The following is a 22216-nucleotide window of genomic DNA, read 5'->3' as shown; positions in this document are numbered from 1 at the left end:
GGGGTCTTGCTCTTGTCACCCAAGCTCTAGAGTACAGTGGCGCGATCTCGGCTCACTGCAACCTCTGCCTCACATGGGTGTTTTTAACACCTTAATGTCATCTTTTTTGACAGCTTTCTAAAGTAAAGTGAGATCACAGTTGGGGGTGGTGATTTAGAAGGCAATTTTAGTGACTTTCTCTTTTACTCAGGGATAATATTTATTACATATAACATTAGTGATGCCAATAGATAAAAGCATGCTGTTCGTCATGCCAAAAGTTTGTGAAAGGACAGATTATGTTTTGGGTAGACAGTGGCCACGAGTCTTCTTATCATTCCCAGGTTGTGATGGATACACTTTTTTTTTTTTTTTTTTTTTTAGATGGAGTCTCACTCTGTTGCGAGGCTGGAGTACAGTGATGCAATCTCAGCTCACTGCAGCCTCCGCCTCCTGGGTTCAAGTGATTCTCCTGCCTCAGCCTCCCAAGTAGCTGGGACTACAGGTTTGCAACACCACACCTGGCTAATTTTTTGTATTTGTAGTAGAGACGAGGTTTCACCATGCTGGCCAGGCTGTTCTCAAACTCCTGACCTCAAGTGATCCGCCTGCCTCGGCCTCTCAAAGTGCTGGGATTACAGGCATGAGCCATCAAGCCCAACCATGTGATGGATTAACTTTGATGATAAGAGGCACCAAATGGTTGATGCTACATCTTGCATAAGGTCTACCAGTTTTGAAAGATGTTTCCTGTGGTTTATTCCTGTTGCAAACATGGACTCCTTTTGGCTCTACTTTCATATGACCTTTGGCATTTAATGAAGTCTCACCAGTGATCCCCACAGTTTATTCTGCACCAGCATCACCACATTTGAGGTTGACAAGATCTCAGTTCCAGAATTATGCTGCCATTGATCACAAGCTTCCCATTACCATTTTGGAGGGTGCTGTTGACCTTGCGGTAGATGGGAATCCTACTAGAACCTGTATGTTACATAGTCAAACTCAGTGAAGAATCACTACTCACTATATTATCCTCTTTACCAGAATAGAAAGCAGGCCTGGTGGTCCAAGTGCCCTACTGCACTCACATTATTAATTCAAGGTTTCTGTTTTTATTGTTGCACTCACATTTTTATTCTGACCCTTCATTCTCATGTCATTAACGTAGCTGCAGCTGCACAAAGATAAGCTAGCTAGAGGAACCCAGGGGAGCCAAGAGCTTGCTAAAGATTTGTGTCTTTTTCCTTAATATCCAAACTCTGGAAAACGGATTTAAGTAACTTAAAAATGGCTTGGAAAGGAGCAATACTCAGTATGTGTCACATATATATGGACTTAGACCATGACTGTCTAGCCTCCGTGTTTATAAGTACATAAAATATTTTACTAACTGGTCATAAATGTGTTAAACTAAGAACAAGTGTATGGGATTTTTATTTGTTGTATAAAATTACAGCATAAAGGAGTAAATTTGAATAGCATTTTGAGCAAAAAATAAAAATGTCTTATCCTCCACTGTTGACCAAAAGTGAAGAAACAATACAGGCATAAGACACTATTATTAAGAAATAATTTTGAATGGCATATTATACATCAAAACTTTGTTGTCATTGCCATAATTGATTGCTGTTTAAGATTTCTGGATCTTGTGGAACTGAGGCCGTTTGAGACACATATTTGATCCTTATGTGTATATTTATGTATTTTTCTCTTATGTGGGGTTTATGGCTATAGTGTATGTTTTTAATCTAATTTCATAGCAGTATATTTTTGGCATGATATATTGCTTTTGCATTATTTTAAGAAGTAAAATGTATTCCCTTTGTTAGGGAATAAATTAGAGAAAATACAAAGGAGGTTGTATTTTCCTGCTATTTGACTGTCATCCTGTTAACAAATTCATAAAACATGTTCTGGAAGAATGTCAGTGAGTAAGAATATAGAAAAATCCTTAAGCATGTAATCAGATAGCTGCATGTCTCGATGTAGAGGTTGCTGTCACCTTATATTCAGTTACGAGACAGGCAGCATATTGATGTAAAAAATTAACTTTATTAGACCTCTATACCTCCAAGGTTAATGGTCCAATCTTGTTTATAGCTTAGAGTGAAATGAGGAGTGCATTTGGGTTTTGAAATGTAATTATCTGCCAGTTGTCAGTAAATTGTTACATTGGAAAAGTTAATTATTTCTGTTGACAAAAATTGACAAATTAATTTGGTTATAATTTCTACTTCTGGTGAAATGTGTTTTAGGAATATTCTGTTTTTACTGTTAGCAATATATATTCTTTTGCTGTTAAAATCTTAGGAAATCATATAAGCTAGGTTCTGTATATGGCATTTATAGTAAATTAAAGGCACTGATTTCAAGATCTATTTTTAGTAAGATGACAATAAGTTATTCTTTAATACTGATTATGATATGGAAAAATCTGTATAATTATGTTATTATTTGACTATTTCTCATAAGATGTATTTAGAAAAGTTACAAGTTTCCCAAATAAGCTGCTATTTGAATGAACTCATAAACCACCAAGATCATACCCAGTCCTACTGTGACACGGTGTTTAGCTTTTTCTAGTAACTGAAATCTAGGTTTTTTGTTTTGTTTTGTTTTTAATAGAATTCTCCCAGTCCTTGGCTACATCAGCCCACCCCTGTGACCTCAGCAGATGGTATTGGATTACTTAGTCACATTCCTGTCAGACCTTCCAGTGCAGAGCCTCATCGGCCTCTTAAAATTACAGCCCATTCCAGTCCACCACTGACAAAAACTTTAGTAGATCATCATAAGGAGTAAGTTAACCAATGCTTAAAAATTATGAATACCTTGTTCATAATTTTTCTTAATTCGCCTTTTAAACAGTTAATTTTAAGTTAACACATATCTTAAGATTAGGCTTGTTCTGTTTTGATATTTCTTCAAATTTGTTATAATAATAGAGTACATGCAAAGATGTCTTTTACTTTCATAGTAGAATGATATTGCATAGAAGCTATCTTTGTATTTTGCAAGAAAAAGTGGTTACAGAAATATTTGTGTATTTTCTTTACAGAGAATTAGAAAGGAAAGCTTTTATGGAACCATTACGGTCTGTTGCATCCACGTCAGCAAAAAATGACCTGGATCTAAATAGGTCACAGACTGGAAAAGATTGTCACTTACATAGGCATTTTGTGGATCCAGTATTAAATCAATTACAGAGACCACCCCAGGAGACTGGAGAGAGATTAAACAAATACAAAGAGGAACACCGTCGAATTCTTCAAGAAAGTATTGATGTTGCTCCCTTTACAACTAAAATCAAGGGACTTGAGGGTGAGAGAGAGAATTATTCCAGAGTGGCATCATCATCGTCCAGTCCTAAAAGCCATGCCATCAAACAAGATATGGATGTAGAACGCTCAGTATCAGATCTTTATAAAATGAAGCACTCAGTGCCTCAGAGTTTACCCCAAAGTAACTATTTCACTACATTGTCTAATAGTGTGGTCAATGAACCACCAAGATCATACCCATCCAAAGAAATTTCAAATATTTATGGTGATAAACAGAGTAATGCCCTTGCAACAGCAGCAGCTAATCCTCAAACTCTGACTTCATTTATAACATCTCTTTCAAAGCCTCCACCTTTGATTAAACACCAACCAGAAAGTGAAGGTTTAGTAGGCAAGATACCAGAACATCTTCCTCATCAGATTGCATCTCACTCAGTAACAGCCTTCAGAAATGACTGTAGGAGTCCTACCCATTTGACAATTTCTTCTACAAATACACTCCGCAGTATGCCTGCATTACATAGAGCACCAGTATTTCACCCACCAATCCATCACAGCCTGGAAAGAAAGGAAGGCAGCTATAGTAGCCTTTCCCCTCCAACTTTAACTCCTGTGATGCCAGTAAATGCTGGTGGTAAAATTCAAGAGTCACAGAAGCCTCCAACTCTAATACCCGAGCCAAAAGACTCTCAGGCAAATTTTAAGAGTTCTTCAGAACAGAGTTTGACAGAGATGTGGAGACCTAATAATAACTTCAGCAAAGAGAAAACCGAATGGCATGTGGAGAAAAGCAGCGGAAAGTTACAGGCTGCTATGGCATCTGTCATTGTGCGTCCGTCTTCTAGTACAAAAACTGATAGTATGCCAGCAGTGCAGTTAGCTTCTAAAGATCGAGTTAGTGAAAGATCTTCAGCTGGGGCACATAAAACAGATTGCCTCAAACTAGCAGAAGCCGGAGAAACTGGAAGAATCATTTTGCCAAATGTGAATTCAGACAGTGTTCACACAAAATCTGAAAAAAACTTTCAGGCTGTCTCACAGGGCAGTGTTCCCAGTTCAGTCATGTCTGTAAATACAATGTGTAATACCAAAACGGATGTAATCACATCTGCTGCCGATACTACCAGTGTTTCCAGCTGGGGTGGTTCAGAAGCAATTTCTTCTTTATCAAATACCATTTTGGCCTCTACATCATCAGAATGTACATCTTCAAAAAGTGTCAGTCAGCCAGTGGCTCAAAAACAAGAATGCAAGGTCAGCACCACAGCACCAGTTACGTTAGCCAGTAGTAAGACAGGAAGTGTTGTTCAACCCAGTTCTGGGTTCTCAGGCACAACTGATTTTATCCATTTAAAAAAGCACAAGGCAGCATTGGCTGCAGCTCAGTATAAAAGTAGTAATGTCAGTGAGACTGAACCTAATGCTATAAAAAGTCAGACACTTTCAGCCTCCCTTCCTCTTGATAGCACTGTAATCTGTAGTACAATTAACAAAGCAAACTCTGTAGGAAATGGGCAAGCTTCCCAGACAAGTCAACCAAACTACCATACTAAACTGAAAAAGGCCTGGCTCACCAGACATTCAGAAGAAGATAAAAATACTAATAAAATGGAAAATTCAGGGAATTCTGTATCAGAAATTATTAAGCCATGTTCTGTCAACTTAATAGCCTCTACATCTAGTGATATACAAAATAGTGTAGATAGTAAGATCATAGTTGATAAATATGTAAAAGATGATAAAGTCAATAGGAGAAAAGCCAAAAGAACTTATGAATCTGGCTCTGAAAGTGGAGACTCAGATGAAAGTGAAAGCAAGTCAGAGCAAAGGACTAAAAGACAACCTAAGCCAACTTACAAAAAGAAGCAAAATGATTTGCAGAAGAGAAAAGGTGAAATAGAAGAAGATTTGAAACCCAATGGAGTTCTCAGCAGGAGTGCCAAAGAAAAAAGTAAACTGAAGTTGCAAAGCAACAGTAATAGTAAGTCAGTTACTTTGTTTTATCTCAGGTAAAATGGGCTGAATGTTTTAGCTGAATTAGTGTGCTTCTTTAAAGATCAGTGAGCTTAAAGGCATCCTTTGTCTTCATTTGCATGCCTTACCTTTATGTGTATGCTCATTGATCTCGTTTCTACATTTCACAAACATTTCCCCTTTAAGAGGAAATGAGAGAACACTTATTCCTCCATTTTTAAAAGACTTGTAGAAATATATGTTTTACCTGACAGTCATTGTAGGTAATTTGCATAACTCAGCATGGAATTTAGTAGTTACTCGTATTTTGGCCATTTTTAAGAATTGTCAAAATGCAGTTATGGCTGTCACACCAAAAGTGGATTCGTAATATCAGCTAAGATATTTACCTCTACCAAGATGTAGTCAGGAAAGAAATGCTACTCACATACGCATATTTTGAGGCACATTTCTAGAAGACAGTTACACTTGTCCCTGGGTATACCTGTGGGGGATTGGTTTCAGGACACCCCCCCCCCCCACGGATACCAAAATTCACAGATGTGCACATCCCTTATATAAAATAGCATAGTACAGTCATGTGCTGCATAACAACTTTTCAGTCAGTGACAGAATGCACAGCTGGGTACAGTGGCTCACTCCTGTAATCCCATCACTTTGGGAAGCTGAGGCAGGAGGATCACTTGAGCTGGGGTGGTTGAAGCTGCAGTGAGCCATGACTGCACCACTGCACTCCAGCCTGGGCAACAGAGCAAGACCATGTCTCAAAAAATAAACAAAAAATGATGGAATGTATATATGACAGTGGTCTCATGAGATTGTAAGACTATGTTTTTATTATACCTTTTTCTTTGTTTAGATACGTAAATACTTTGTGTTACAATTATCTATAGTATAAAGTACAGTAAATACTGTACAGCTTTGTAAGCTGGGTTTGTGTAAGTACATTCTATGAAGTTCCCACAATGAGGAAATTGCCTAATAGTGTATGACTATATTTGCGTGAAACCTACACACATCCTCCCATATACTTTAAATCATCTCTAGATTCCTTATAATGCCTAACACAATCCTTACACATCACTTCATTCATGCAGGATTGAACATAGTACTCTGCACATGGCAAGTTAAAGTTTTGCTTTTTTGGAACTTTGTAGAATATTTTTTTCTCTTGAGTATTTTTGATCCATGGTAGGTTGAACCCATGGGTTTAGAACCCACAGTTAATGGAGGGCCAATTTTACTTCAGAGTAATATGAATGTGGACTATATTTCACTCTTATATCATCTGGTGACAAAATGGGAAGCTTATGGAAATTATTATCTATTTAATGCTGCTCATTCAAACAGTCCTTAATGGGTAAAAATTAATATAAGGGGAGGCTTGTGGTTTTGTGTATTCATTTCGATGTTAAAGAATTGCCAAATTAATAGCTTCAAAACTGATTTTATATCCTTTGTGGCAACAGCTGGACAAACTAAGGGATACTTAACAGTAATATTCACTATAAAGTGTTTCTATATCATTTTACTCTAGTAGTAGTTTTTCTCAGTTTGCTTATTTCTTTTTAGGTATGTTGCACAATGCAGAAAGCACTTAGTTTCACTATGTCCGTGTGTTCATCCACATACAATATATGAAATATCTGTGACAGTGTGGACACTCAAGAAGTACTTTCACAAGCACTTGGATGCTTGAAGGCTCCCATTTGTGCTTTTTAACTGAATGAGGTTTTCCCACATGCCTGTGTGGAAACCAGAGGCAAAGTGAAGGAGAGGAAAACAGGAGGATGGAGTCATAGAAAAGGACAGTCAGAAAGTGAAAGAACAAAGGACAAACTCAACTAGAGCCAGAGACTGACAGACTGAAATGCAAGCATAGTCAGAAGACAGAGAGGGGGATTAACATCGAAGGATACCTGCCATTTACTTGAATATTGGATTATATACAGAGTTGCTTTTTCTTATGTGTTCCCCTTACTCTCCCTCACTGCCCCCATGAATTCATAATAGGCTTAGTGTGAGCAATTTAATTGTTTCTTTTCTGTTTTATATGACATTTCCTTTGGTGTTGGGTGTTCAGATACTTGAGTAAAACTTAAAAAGCAAAAACAAAAAAACCAGATAGGTACCTTCCAGGTTTTAATGCCTAGAAAACTCTCGTGAAGTTAAATTTATAAAATTAAGTCTTAGTGAAATATGTATTCTCTTTTCATCTTGAGACAAATATACATATTCACAAGTAAGTTCTAAGAAAAGGACCAGAATGAGTGCCTATTTTCTCCCCAGGTTGTAATGTTTAGTCAAATCTCGCCTGCTTGGTAACTAGCATGTAGCTTTAGAGAGGCTGTTTTATGACCCATTTTTTCACCAAGTCCAAAGTAATATTAAGTCAATATTAGATGTCATCTGTTAATTGTGGACAGAGTTGACTTGCTTTTCTTCTAGGCTACCTAGAAAAGTTTTTTTTTCCTTAAATATTTTTTAGAGACAGTCTCCCTATATTGCCCAGGTTGGAGTGCAGTGGCTATTCACAGGTGTAACCATAGTGCACAGCAGCCTCCAACTCCTGGTCTCAGGCAGTCCTGCCTCAGTCTCCTGAGCACAGAAAAGTTCTTTAAGTTGGTAGTTTTCATAAGTCAGGGAACTTCTAAATATGAATGGATTATCTACTTCATAGATTAAATAATGTCCATTCTCTTTCTAATGTTTAATAGAATTGTCATCAGTCATGGTTAATCAAAAAGAATGAGTTAGGCTTACACCTCAACTGTGTAATGTGATTATGTACGCCATGATACATGTATAATTATATATTTTATATACACATACACATAATAGTGTGTTTCTTAGTACATTAAAGCTAGATCTAATAGATTCTGTTTTATCTACTGTTTTGGAATGTTTTCCTATCTGCTACCTTTTTGTTTCTCTTAATTAAAAGTCAGCCACTTTTTCGCCACTGATTTTTATGTTTCATTTACTTCTATCTTACATTTTATCTAATTTTTACATTTAATTTTATGATCTGAAACTGCCACTATATTTAAATATATAAATTCTACAATACACAAAACCAGTGGTTTATGATCACAGTTAATTTCTGTATCTCCAAAAAAATATTTTTTTAAGGGGGTGGCATATTAGAGATTAATGTTTGGCGAGTATTTGTCTCTTATTTTCTTCCTCCCCAGTTTTCCGTTAGAGCAGCTATTTGTGGATTTGCTACTAGAGAACTAAGGTTCTTACTATAAATGAAGAAGTATCCATTGAGTTAGGTATTTTTTTGTTGACTAAGTATCTTAATCTCAAACTTTTAGATTTTATATATTGCCAGTAAAGTATATATATATGGAATTGAAGGATGAAGTTTTCTTTATTGTACAAATACTATGACAGTTAAATTCATAAAATGAGTTAGTTGCAGTCGTGTGTGGCCTTGTCTATAAGCAAAAATTATAATATCAAAAGCTCTCCGTATGAATTGGGCCTTTTAAGTCTTTGTACTCATTTATTATTTTATTGAAAAAAGCTCCAGGTGCCTGTTTTGTGTCACATAATTGAGATTTGCACTTTGAAATGTCTGATTCTTTAGTACTATCTAACTTGTTCACAGTGGTATGGTGATCCATACTCTGAACTGTTCCATTATCTGGAATTAAAGGCATATAATAAAAATGGAAATAGACTGTATTTAGTTTATTCTAGTGTAATAAATTGAAAAGTAAATAGATGATTAGAAGCAAGTGTATCAAATAAAAGCTTATCAGCAGTATAACAATTCTGTCATTCATTCCAACTTGTAAAAACTCTGAATATTTTACACAGTTCATAGGAAAAATCTGTCTTTTGCACAGTGGAGGAAATAACCTTTTCCATAAGTCTTCTGGAAATGGGTTTATACCATAACTGGGAGATGTGGTGTGTGGTTATACACGTGGGTGTTTCTCTAGTGGATTAAGCCAAATGGCTCCTTACCCTAAATTAGAGACAGAGAGGGGAAAGCATGTAATTACAAAGAACGAGGCAGCAATTCTAGAAGTGCTTAATAATTGGACCTGATTTCAAATGGGCCACTCCATATGGTTTATTTAAACACAGTGCTTTCTAAGTTTCTGCAAGAAGTATATAGTCTCAGGAGAATAGCTGTACCTCTGATCCACACATTGGGCATGATTAGAAAACACGGCCGGGCGCGGTGGCTCAAGCCTGTAATCCCAGCACTTTGGGAGGCCGAGGCGGGCGGATCACGAGGTCAGGAGATTGAGACCATCCTGGCTAACACAATGAAACCCCGTCTCCACTAAAAATACAAAAAAATTAGCCGGGCGTGGTGGCGGCGCCTGTAGTCCCAGCTACTCGGGAGGCTGAGGCAGGAGAATGGCGGGAACCCGGGAGGCGGAGCTTGCAGTGAGCCGAGATCGTGCCACTGCACTCCAGCCTGGGCGACAGAGCGAGACTCTGCCTCAAAAAAAAAAAAAAGAAAAAAAAGAAAACACAAGGGTAGGAAATACAGTTTATTCTTTCTGCATGACAGAAATAGCAAACTGTGTAAATCTAATGTCTGACATATAGATACAGTAATATGGGTGCAGTAAGAATACAATTAGAAGTTAAAGCCAACAACTAATTGCTGATCCCAACATAGCTTGCTTTTATTTTATTTTATTTATATATATTCCAGCCTGGAATCCAGTGGCACAATCTCACCCTACTGCAACTTCTGCCCCCTGGGCTCAAGCAGTTCTTGTGCCTCAGCCTCCTCAGTGGCTGGAATTACAGGTGCGTGCCACCACGCCTGCCTAATTTTTGTATTTTTAGTAGAGACAGGGTTTCAAACTCCTGGCCTCAAGTGATCCACCCACCTCGGCCTCCCAAAGTTCTGGGATCACAGGCATGAGCCACTGCGCCTGGACCCCAACATAGCTTGTCTTTTTTTTTTCTTTCTTTCTTTTTTTCTTTTAAGGACGGAGTCTTGCTCTGTCGCTGGGCTGGAGTGCAGTGGTACAGTGTCAGCTCACTGCAACCTCTACCTCCCAAGTTCAAGTGATTCTCCTGCCTCAGCCTCCCGAGTAGCTGGGACTACAGGCACACGCCACCATGCCTGGCTAATTTTTTGTATTTAATAGAGATGGGATTTCACCATGTTGGTCAGGCAGGTCTCAAACTCCCGACCTCAGGTGATCCGCCCACCTCAGCCTCCCAAAGTGCTGGGCTTACAGGCATGAGCCACTGCACTTGGCCAACTTGCTTTTAAATAAATACGTTTTTAAAAATTTTAATAGACAACATTTAATTTTTGGAGTTCCTCTCAGTCCAGAAATTCTTCCTACTCTCTAGATGACAGATGACTTGAGCCAGTGTTCTTATACTTATTAAACAGAAGTCAGTGAATGTGATGGAGCAATGATGTAGAGTATGTAAATAAGTTGATTTTGTTTTCATATATTAGACTGTAAAATGCATTAGAGTTTTGTCCTTTTTACTTTTTTGATAGCTTTTTTAATTCATCAATAAAGATAGCCAAGTTAATTTTTTTTTCCTTTTACTTTCTTCGAACGCTTTTATTTTTCTAAAAGACACTGCCACCATCAGTATGTTGATATCAAATGCAGGGTATTATAATAAAGGAAAGATGTTAGGAGAAATAGCTCAGCACGTCTTCTCCCAAATACAGGTATTATAAAATTACCACTTGTCTTAATGAGCCACACTTACCTTGGAAAATCAGATGTGTATTTCAATAGAAATATGTTGAGACTAACCTGTAGTTTCTAAATATATAAACCTTTGATCTTTACGTTCTTGCTGTGGATCTTGAAAGAGCTTTCTCCTACATAAACCAACTTTTGGTATAGAAGGACTGTATTTTCAGTTATTGATATACACAGAATATGAAAGATTCTTATGTTTGCTGTTATACATACATGAATATTTAATATTTAAAGAGTTTAGTCAGCTGGAAAACTTAGTTCTCCATTTTCAGTACCCTGACATAAGAGAGGTTCATTTGGTTAGTAGAATTGGTTAGTAAGTAAATAGAAATGCTGCTGCAGACTTTTTAGTCATTAATTGGTACCTAGAGCTGTTAATGTCTTTGCTTCTTTACTGAAGTCTTACTGTATTATCACAATATACTGACTTGAATTTCATGTATATATATATGTGACTTGAATTTAATCTCAAGGAGTTTAACTTTCTACAAGGCATAACCTTGCTAAAACTTTCCTACTGATTTTACAGCTGGCATTCCTCGTTCAGTATTGAAAGATTGGCGTAAAGTCAAGAAGCTGAAGCAAACTGGGGAATCCTTTTTACAGGATGACTCCTGCTGTGAGATAGGGCCTAATTTACAAAAGTGCCGAGAATGTAGACTTATTCGCAGTAAAAAAGGAGAAGAACCAGCTCACTCACCAGTATTTTGTAGATTTTACTACTTTAGACGGTAAGTGGAAATATGAGATTGGGAAAAAAGTAATTTATTGATTCGGTATTGGAAATTATATAGTTGTTATTCTTAGTGTCCCTTTTGGATGGGGGAATAAATCTTTGAGTCTCCATGTTTTGGAAACATTATAAAAGAGTTATTAAATGTTTTTTGTGCTAACTTTTAACAATTTCTAACTATTAGACTAAATACATAATTATTACTTATGTTCCATATGACCTTTCTGTTCTGAGAGATTTATTCTTAATGAGAAAAAGGTTTTTTTCTGAACAGTTGTTAACCTATATACTAATTTTATATAAATATTACCAAATAATAGTTTAAAATTAAAAACTTAAAGGTAGACTTGTAAGAGTTCAACTGAAGAATAGCTGGATAACCCAGACAGTAAAGACTAATTAACATGTCACACTCCAGAATCAGTCATTCCTAGTTGTGAATTCCATCTCTGTCCCTTAGTTCCTGTGTGAGTTTATTAACTATGGTAGGACAGCTAAGCCTGTCTCATCTGCAAAATGTAAATGTTAGTACCTACCTAACACAGCTTTAATGAAGGTTAAATGAGATAAAGTATGCCAAGTCCTTAAGCACATATGAAATGCTCTATTGTTAGCTGTAATTACCTGAGAAAGGTAAGAAACTCAGTTTCTCTGTAAGAAACTGAGACACTTTACTCTGTTGAATACACTATGCTAGTAGCCCAGTATAGACCTCCAAAAATACGTGTTGATAAGAATGGACCAGGTTCTCTTTCTTCCTCACTTTGTAGCCAACAATCCCCAAAGGACAGACAATTTCAGGGAATAATTATAAGAGGTAATACCCATGGAAGTGCAGAAGAGATGAAAAAAGGAATCAAAAGGAAAGTAGGTTTGAGGTGATAAGAAAATCTAGGAAAAGTGTGAAGTAAAGAAATATTCAGGCAAACATTATAGCATAAAACCAAAATAAGATGCTGGGTTATGACAAAAAGGAGAAATTTGGTTTAAAAAGAAGGAAACTTTGGAAAGGATAATGAAGATATGAAAAATAGGGATAAATGAAATGTTGCTGTTCATATGAAAAACACAGTATGACTTATATTTTAGACATCACCTATATGAAAGTAAAGAGAGTTAAGTACAAGATAATTGAGGAATAACCACCAGCCAGTAAGAGAATGGCAATTTTGGCTTCCATTTACTATAAACTTCTCTGAATAGAGTAGTTATTTGGATATCAGAAGCTAAGAGCAAGTAAGCACATCAATGGGGTTGCTATAAAACTATTAAGAATTTCATCCTTGTTCTCAGTCACTTCAGTAATGTTTCAATTTAATTAATGAAAATGTATGTATACTTGGCATTTTTAAAGTCGTCCTTGTGAAAGGCTTAAGTTGATTTAGAAGGCATTTCAGCTTTAGTGATTCCTGATTTAGATTATGTATAAAATAATAGCATTGCTCTGGGCAACATTGGACCCACATTTTTACTCTTGTCATTCATCAAACACTTAAACAGTTTTCATTTTGTTGGAGTTAAGTAAATATAAGTGATCTAATTTCTTGAAATAACCTAAAATTAGTACTACTTATTGCCATTTGCATAATACCTATGAGTTATTTAAATTAATTCAATAATTAGTGTGTGAAGAATTAACCTGTTTTCCTGTTTTTAATGTAATTCATATTTTATAATACAATATAAACATAATTATAAATTTACAACTTTAAAGACTGGACTTACATTTTAATATGTTGGTACCTAATGCTTTTATGTTTTAATATTTCAGGTTGTCATTTAGTAAAAACGGAGTAGTTAGAATAGATGGTTTCTCTTCTCCTGACCAATATGATGATGAAGCTATGAGTTTGTGGACACATGAAAATTACGAAGATGATGAACTAGATATAGAGACTTCTAAATATATCTTGGATATAATAGGTGATAAGTTCTGTCAATTAGTAACATCTGAAAAAACAGCTTTGTCCTGGGTGAAAAAGGATGGTAAGGAAGTTAAATATAACATGAACTGCACAAATTTCATTTTAAGAATTTCTCTTTGAATTATGTTTAATCTGTGAAAGAAGTCCCTAATCTTATCTAATCTTGTTGATTTTTAATTATGATAATGATACCTTTTTACAATATGTATTTAAGGTTACAGATATTTTCCTGTAGAGGGTGAATTGAGTCAATTAACCATTTATGAAATCAAAATAGTATTTTGCTGTTTCTGCCATTACAACATAAATTAATGTGTTAAACCCACTTTGGATGCAAATTGTGAAATTTCAACATTTGGCTTATAAAGACATAATCTACCCCAATTATTTGTATTGGAATCTCACCTTTACTCCCTGTTTAACTGTTTCCTTTGGCAAATAACCTGTCTGGGTATCAAGCAGGTCTGGAAAATAGGAAAGATAACTTATGTCGTTAATTTGTTGAGAAAGTTACGTTAATTATGTTTACTTAAGTACTTAATAGTTCGTAACATAGTAGACGCTCTAAATATTAGCTTCTTTTCCTTCCCTTCCTTGAAATCACTGGTTTGCCCCTCAAGGGACACTTAGTAATAACTGGAGACATCTTTGGTTGCATAACTGAGGGAGTTAAGGATATGTTGCCAACATCTAATAGGTAGAGGCTACAGATGCCACTGAACAGTCTGCAATGCACAGAGTAATCCCTCCCAACAAAGAATTATTCAACCTAAAATGTCAAAAGTACCAGAGTTGAGAAACCCTGCTTACATGTAAGCCATTTTTATTTTTCACTTATGATCATTTGTGAGTCTTATAAAGAGAATTACTAATTACTTCAAGAAGTCTATTGGTCTTCAGTTAATATAGCCTTGAAAGTTCTCGGTTTGCCTTTACATTTTTATTTCTTCTGTATTTCAGCCAAAATTGCCTTGGAAAAGAGCATGTTTGCCTTTAAAATTTTTGTTTTTTCTGTATTTCAGCCAAAATTGCCTGGAAAAGAGCAGTGAGAGGAGTCCGGGAGATGTGTGATGCATGTGAAGCAACATTGTTTAACATTCACTGGGTCTGCCAAAAATGTGGATTTGTGGTCTGCTTAGATTGTTACAAGGCAAAGGAAAGGAAGAGTTCTAGAGGTGGGTATATAAGTTTACATAAATTGAAGTTTTTATAATATTTTCTCTAGGATCACTCTTCTAGAACATCAGCTGTGTTTTTTTATTCCTACCTTCCTTATTAATGTATTAAGGAATTTTTTTTTCAGTTTGTTTTTAAGAGGAGAAGTAACCAGTTTATTAATGGCTGTATTTTCTAGAATTAAATTGCATCTACACCCATCAGCCTCATGAGTGTATCCATCTTCTCATTTCAGTCAGATAGTTCCTTAATGTAGCCCAAATTTAGGTTCGGCTTTGTTGCTTTAAGATTCCAATGTGTGAGCCAGGCACTGTGACTCATGCCTATGTGCTTTGGGATTAGGCAGGAGGATCACTTGAGCTCAAGGGTTCAAGGTTACACTGAGCTTTGATTGTGCCACTGCACTCCACTCTAGGGGACAGAGCAAGACCCTGTCTCTATTGAAAAATTTTTTAAAAGACTGCAATGTGGTAGAAGCCTGAAGTCCTCTAGGACCTGTGAATTACACAGTCATACTTTATAAGTCACAGTTGAATACTTACTAGTGTAAATGTAAATTGATTTTCCTAAATATTGGTCTTTAGAGTACAAATACAAATGTTGAGGAATATGCGGCCACCCACCCCATTTATCCCCATTTTTCTGTTTTGTTTGGAGACAGCGTCTCACTTTGTCACCCAGGCTGGAGTACTGTGGTGCAGTCTCAGCTCACTGCAGCCTCAAACTCCTGGGCTCAAGCGATCCTCCCACCTCAGCCTCCTGAACAGCTGGAACTACAGGCACACACTACCATACCTCACTAATTTTGTTGTATTTTTCATAAAGAGAGGGTTTCATCATGTTGCCCAAGCTGACTCCAGTTCTTAGAGAATAAAAAAGAAATCTTTATAATTTGGAAACAGCCTTTCAATTATTTCTAATTTCTAGGTAAACAAATGGCACAAAAACAGTGTTCTGTTTATTAATACAGCTAGAGATAATGTAAAGTTTAAAAAAGGAAGTAGGCCGGGCATGGTGGCTCGTGCCTGTAATCTCAGCACTTTGGGAGGCCAAGGCTGGCTTCCAAAGATTGCTTGAACCCAGGTGTTCAAGACCAGCCTGGGCAACATGGCAAAACCCTGTCTCTACAAAAAAATACAAAAACTCAGCTGCGCATGGTGGTGTGTGCCTGTAGTCCCAATTACCTGGGATGCTGAGGTGGGAGGATCACCTGAACCCAGGAGATGGAGGCTGCAGTGAATTGTGATTGCCCCGTTGCACTCCAGCCTGGGTGACGCAGTGATATCCTGTCTCAAAAAGGAAGTAATTAAATGAATCAAAAGTGTTTTAGATAGATTATCCAAGGCAATTTTGGAAGTGACTACCTAAAACTGGTATTGAAATTTTTGTTGGGAGTAGACTTCTGATGAAATAAGAGAATTAGAACTGTGGAAACGTTAGAAGTATTTAGTATAGATTGTCTGTCTCAAAGTAATGAATGTCATTTTCATTTCAGGCAGCTCTTTTTTCAGAGTAGTATATCAGGTAGATGAACCATGATTTAACCATCAGTATTTTCTACTGATAGGATTACCAAAGTCGCTTACCCTTTCTTACCAAAGAAACCTGAGCAAATGTGAAAGCATAGCTGAACATCTACAGCTAAGTGTTTCTGGGATATGCAATAAATACGTTAATATGAGTAAAATGTGAAACCATAATACATGTATTTTGACATTTTCAATTCTTATAAAACTTGATGACATGATGTGCATTTCAAATTCCTTTTTCCTGGTTTCATATTACTTTTGGTTTTCCTTTGCCAAATTAAAAAAGTTAATTTTAATTTACTCTGTTTTGCTGTGTTGTATGTATGTACATATATGTAAGCTACCATAAATTCTTTCTTTGAATAAGATAAAGAGTATTAAAACTAAATTGATGTATTACTGCTGATTTTCTTTTTCTTCTTTTTTTTTTTTTTGGATGTTGTCATTGAGACGGAGTTTCACTCTTGTTGCCCAGGCTGGAGTGCAGTGGCGCAATCTTGGCCTCCTGGATTCAAGTAATTCTCCTGCCTCAGCCTCCCGAGTAGCTGGGAATTACAGGCATGGGCCACCATGCCTAATTTTGTATTGTTAGTAGAGATGGGGTTTTACCAAGTTGGCCAGGCTGGTTTCAAACTCCTGACCTCAGCTGATCCACCCACCTCAGCCTCCCAAAGTGCTGGGATTACAGGCGTGAGCCACCACACCCAGCCTGCTGATTTTCATAGTAGTATTAATTTTGAAAGTATAGTCTTGTTAGTTACCATATCATTCTTTTAAGTGTAACTTATGCCTTGGGTTATTGTCCGTACTATCTAAATATCTATTTTACTGTTAAATATTATAATAAAACTGAGATTGAGTAGGTTTAATATATAGCTTCATGTAGTGGTAATCAACATAAGTGTCTAAAATATAAGCAATATATAAAACATTTGCAAGTTACTATGTAGGTTTTGCAGAGGAAAGTCACAGCTTTTCAAGGTGACTAGTTTTAGATTGGGTTTGAATTTTATTGAATGTATATTTTTATGACGCAATAGTTCTAGATTTTTTTTTCTTTTTCTTTTTTTTTTTTTTTTTGAGATGGAGTCTCGCTCTGTCACCCAGGCTGGAGTGCAATGGTGTGATCTCGGCTTGTTGCAACCTCCACCTCCCGGGTTCAAGTGATTCTCCTGCCTCAGCCTCCCAAGTAGCTGAGACTATAGGCATGCATCACCACACCTGGCTGATTTTTTATTTTTAGTTGAGATGGCGTTTCACCACGTTGGCTAGGCTGATCTTGAAGTCCTGACCTCAAATGATCCGCGGCCTTGGGCTCCCAAAATGCTGGGATTACAGGTGTGAACCACTGTGCCTGGCCTAGTTCTCGATTTTTTTTATGCTAGTTTATTGAGCTTTGTGACACTGAAGCTCTTATAGCTACATCGTAAGTAGCTGTGTCACTAAATTTATAGAGAAAGTTCTTGAGATCAAGATATCAAATGCTTTTATTCTTTATGTTATGCCCTATGGTATGCTTAATTGTTTACAACTTCAGAGATGAAAGCTTATTTGAAGTCAGCAATAGCAGTTAATAATAACTGTATGGTACCAGCTTTTTCACATGTCTCATGTTCCTCTACATGTCTTTGAAGCATAAGAGGAAAGTGATTTAACAGTCATCTCAAACTGTGTCAGTCTGATGTACTAGTATCAGGCATAAATTCTGTTTGGCACAAAAAACAGCTAAGAGAAGGAGATTAGCTACAGAAAAGATAGAGGTGACTAATAATAATGACTGGAAATTTTTTAAAAGGCTATCATTATATCCATTTTATATCACTGTTTTTATATAATTCAGGAAATGATGGAACTGTTTTTCATGACTTGTTTCAGAACCAAACATCTAAAGCATATCATTGACATTTTATTTCATTATTTTTATTTTTTTCTTTTTCTCCTTGGCTGTGACTCTAGACAATGAGACGTTATATATAATCGTTAAGTTCTTTAAACCATCAATTTATAATTGTGAAACCATGAGTGTGATATACTACAAGGTATATTGTCTTACAGATAAAGAACTATATGCTTGGATGAAGTGTGTGAAGGGACAGCCTCATGATCACAAACATTTAATGCCAACCCAAATTATACCTGGTTCTGGTAAGTATACCTTCTTCATGTAATATAACTGCTCTTGGTTGCTGCAGATTAAGGGAGCACTTAAAGGAGTATCTGGAAATATAACAGGGTGGAGACAGAAGATTTAACTAGTTTTGAATTGTCTTGCTCAGTTATTGGAAATCCTCTATGTAATAAAGCTTAGAAGGTAAGTCCAAGCCTCAGTGATGAAGAAAGTTCACCATTAAAGGAGAAAGCTAGAGTGTAATGAAAAGGCCTATTGGATTTTTAATGAAAGCTTTTTACAATTTTTGAGCATATCTAATTTTTAGTAGTGATAAAAGAGTAAATAACATAAATTTGGTTGAATAATCAAATCTGTAATAGAAGAGAATGGAGAAAAATGGGAGAAATTTAAAGGGCACAAGAAAACCTCCATTATTCCCAATTATAAAATATTGTAAGAAAAAAATTTTACAGCATTAACAACTAGTGGTAATCTTTTTATTAACTACCATTTTATTTTGTAGTTTTGACAGATCTTCTAGATGCCATGCACACTCTTAGAGAAAAATATGGTATTAAATCCCATTGTCATTGTACTAACAAACAGAATTTACAAGTTGGAAATTTTCCTACAATGAATGGTGTATCTCAAGTGAGTAAAACTCTCTGGTTATTCAAATAGAGTCAACTTTGATATTTATTTGAAATTTGATATAGGACTTAGGTATGAATTAATGTTTGCTATATTTCTGTGTAAATTTCTTATATCTGTACTACTAATTGAATAATTGAAGAAAGTGTTTAAAGATATAATTGTTCTACCTTTGTAGGTTTTACAGAATGTTCTGAATCACAGTAATAAAATTTCTCTGTGCATGCCTGAGTCTCAGCAGCAAAATACTCCTCAGAAGTCTGAGAAAAATGGTGGCAGCAGCCCAGAGAGTGATGTAGGCACAGATAACAAGTTAACTCCTCCAGAATCCCAGTCACCACTGCACTGGTTAGCAGATCTTGCAGAGCAAAAAGCCAGAGAGGAAAAAAAAGGTAAACATAATTGATTATCTAGGGATGTGTGAGAGGAGTATAGTATAACTAACCAACCATGTACCATTGTACAATAAAGTACTGTTAATATCAAGGTAAACAATTTACTTTGGTCTTTTGCTTGAATTATGGGTTAGGTTCAATGTAAAACATTTTGTCTTCGCTTATTAGGAAGTAGCCTGTTGTTGTTTTTAGGGTGGGTTTTTTTTTTTTGAGACTATCACCCAGACTGGAGTGCAGTGGCACAATTGTTGCTCACTGCAGCCTTGACCTCTCAGGCCCAGGTGATCCTCCCAGTTCAGCCTCCCAAATAGCTGATAGTAACAGGCGTGTACCACAATGCCTAATTTTCTTTTGGGAGGTGGGGGAGCACAGAGTTTTGCTCTTGTTTCCCAGTCTGGAGTGCAATGGCATAATCTCGGCTCGCTGCAACCTCTGCCTCCCAGGTTTAAGTCATTGTCCTGCCTCAGCCTCCCTAGTAGCTGGGATTACAGGCATGCATCACCACGCCCAACTCATTTTGTATTTTTATTTTTATTTTTATTTTTATTTTTTTTTTTTGAGACGGAGTCTCGCTCTGTCACCCAGGCTGGAGTGCAGTGGCCGGATCTCAGCTCACTGCAAGCTCCGCCTCCCGGGTTCCCGCCATTCTCCTGTCTCAGCCTCCTGAGTAGCTGGGACTACAGGCGCCCGCCACCTCGCCTGGCTAGTTTTTTTGTATTTTTTAGTAGAGACGGGGTTTCACCGTGTTAGCCAGGATGGTCTCGATCTCCTGACCTAGTGATCCACCCGTCTCGGCCTCCCAAAGTGCTGGGATTACAGGCTTGAGCCACCGCGCCCGGCCTCATTTTGTATTTTTAGTAGAGACAGGGCTTCACTGTGTTGGCCAGGCTGGTCTCAAACTCCTGACCTCAGGTAATCCATCTGCCTTGGCCTCCCAAAGTGCTGGGATTACAGGTGTGAACCACCACGACTGGCCAATTTTTTTTTTTTTTTTTAGTTTTTGTAGACGTGAAGTTTCGCCATGTTGTCCAGACTGTTCTTGAACTCTTGGGCTCAAGCAGTCTACCTCGTCTTCCCAGAGTGCTGGGATTACAAATGTGAGCCACCATACCCAGCCTTAGCCTTCCTTTAACTACATACCAAAGTTAGTTACAGAATTGTTTGTGGATGAGCATATTGATAAAGCCACCAGAGCACTAGATGTGTAACTTACCTATATTTTCTTTTTTGTTTGTTTGTTTGTTTGTTTTTTTCTGAGACTGAGTCTCACTCTGTTGTCTGGGCTGGAGTGCAATGGCATGATCTCAGCTCACTGCAACCTCTGACTCCCAGGTTCCAGCGATTCTCGTGCCTCAGCCTCCTGAGTAGCTGGGGTTACAGGCACGTGCCACAATGCCTAGCTAATTTTTATATTTTTAGTAGAGACGGGGTTTCAGCATGTTGGCCAGGTTGGTCTTGAACTCCTGACCTCAAGTGATCCGCCTGCCTCAGCCTCCCAAAGTGCTGAGATTACAGGTGTGAGCCACCATGCCCGGCCAGCTTACCTGTATTTTCTACCTGTCTTTGCTGTAGTGTTTTTCATTAGTAACAGGTGTAAACATGTCTTAAATATTGAGGTACGCCTTTTTACATTTAGATTATTTGAATCCATTTGGCCAGGCTGGTCTCAAACCTCACTCATCCTCAGGTTTGTGTTTAGGTGAATAAATCACTAATGCTTCCTTCAGTTTTTATCTCCCACTAGAAAATGCTGGGGCCAGTTTTGTCTGTACTTTAGCGCCATGCTTAATAGAGTGAAAATTTGTAAGGGCTGGGCACAGTGACTCATGCCTGTAATCCCAGCACTTTGGGAGGCCAAGGTGGGCAGATCATTTGAGGTCAGGAGTTCAAGATCAGCCTGACCAACATGGTGAAACCCCGTCTCTACTAAAAATACAGAAAAATTAGCTGGGCGTAGTGGCGCATGCCTGTAGTCCCAGTTACTCAGGAAGCTGAGACAGGAGAATCACTTGAACCTGGGAGGCAGAGGTTGCAGTGAGCCGAGGTCACGCCACTGCACTCAAACCTGGGTGACAGAGGGAGACTCCGTCTCAAAACAAAAAACGAAACAAAATCTGTGAAATTTTCTATTTCAGAAAACAAAGAACTTACCCTTGAAAAACAAATTAAAGAAGAAAGAGAACAAGACAACTCTGAATCTCCAAATGGCAGAACATCACCTCTTGTGTCCCAGAATAATGAACAAGGCTCAACCTTACGGGATTTGCTGACTACAACAGCTGGAAAGCTACGTGTGGGGTCTACAGATGCTGGCATTGCCTTTGCCCCAGTATATTCAATGGGAGCCCCAGTGAGTGTGATGCCAGATTTTTGGTTTTAATGTGGGCCTTAAACAGAGATGATTTGGAGACTTGGTTTTTGGCTCTGAACTACCCAATATGCAGATGAAATCAAATGTACCAAATTGCTAGGCATGTTTCTATTTGCATTATAACTGTACCTTGAAAGCTGGCATTTTCCATCTTTTTTTCCAAGGTGAAAGGTGGAGGGGAGGCTCTTCGATTCCAGAAGATCCCTAAGATACCCCTTTAGAATTTGGAAACTAGTTGTCTAGTGAAGGGAGAAACCCACATGAAAGTGATTGTTGAATGTTACTTAAAATAATCAGAAGTCAACTTTTGCTTTAATTATTTACCAGGAAAAAAGAAGAGCAATATAATTTATTTTAAAACTATATGGGGGCGCC

General features: G+C 37.3%; 1 protein-coding gene across 7 annotated transcripts in view; it reads left to right on the top strand.

Moving 5' to 3' along the window:
- Nucleotides 1–22216, top strand: part of LOC105466156 (jumonji domain containing 1C) — a 310861-nt gene that overhangs the window by 265126 nt on the left and 23519 nt on the right. For all 7 annotated transcript variants that reach the window (XM_071069618.1, XM_011715124.3, XM_024788032.2 and 4 more), the window contains 9 exons: nt 2608–2780; nt 3041–5244; nt 11481–11682; nt 13456–13670; nt 14632–14784; nt 18370–18459; nt 18948–19075; nt 19254–19467; nt 21606–21820. In XM_071069618.1, coding sequence (XP_070925719.1) covers nt 2608–2780; nt 3041–5244; nt 11481–11682; nt 13456–13670; nt 14632–14784; nt 18370–18459; nt 18948–19075; nt 19254–19467; nt 21606–21820 — 3594 coding nt within the window. The remainder of the gene's footprint in view (nt 1–2607; nt 2781–3040; nt 5245–11480; nt 11683–13455; nt 13671–14631; nt 14785–18369; nt 18460–18947; nt 19076–19253; nt 19468–21605; nt 21821–22216) is intronic.

This window comes from Macaca nemestrina, chromosome 9 (genome assembly GCF_043159975.1).
Source record: "Macaca nemestrina isolate mMacNem1 chromosome 9, mMacNem.hap1, whole genome shotgun sequence".
Classification (NCBI taxonomy): domain Eukaryota; kingdom Metazoa; phylum Chordata; class Mammalia; order Primates; family Cercopithecidae; genus Macaca; species Macaca nemestrina.
The sequence above is the reverse complement of the archived record's forward strand: the minus strand, read 5'-3'. Positions and strand labels throughout refer to the sequence as shown.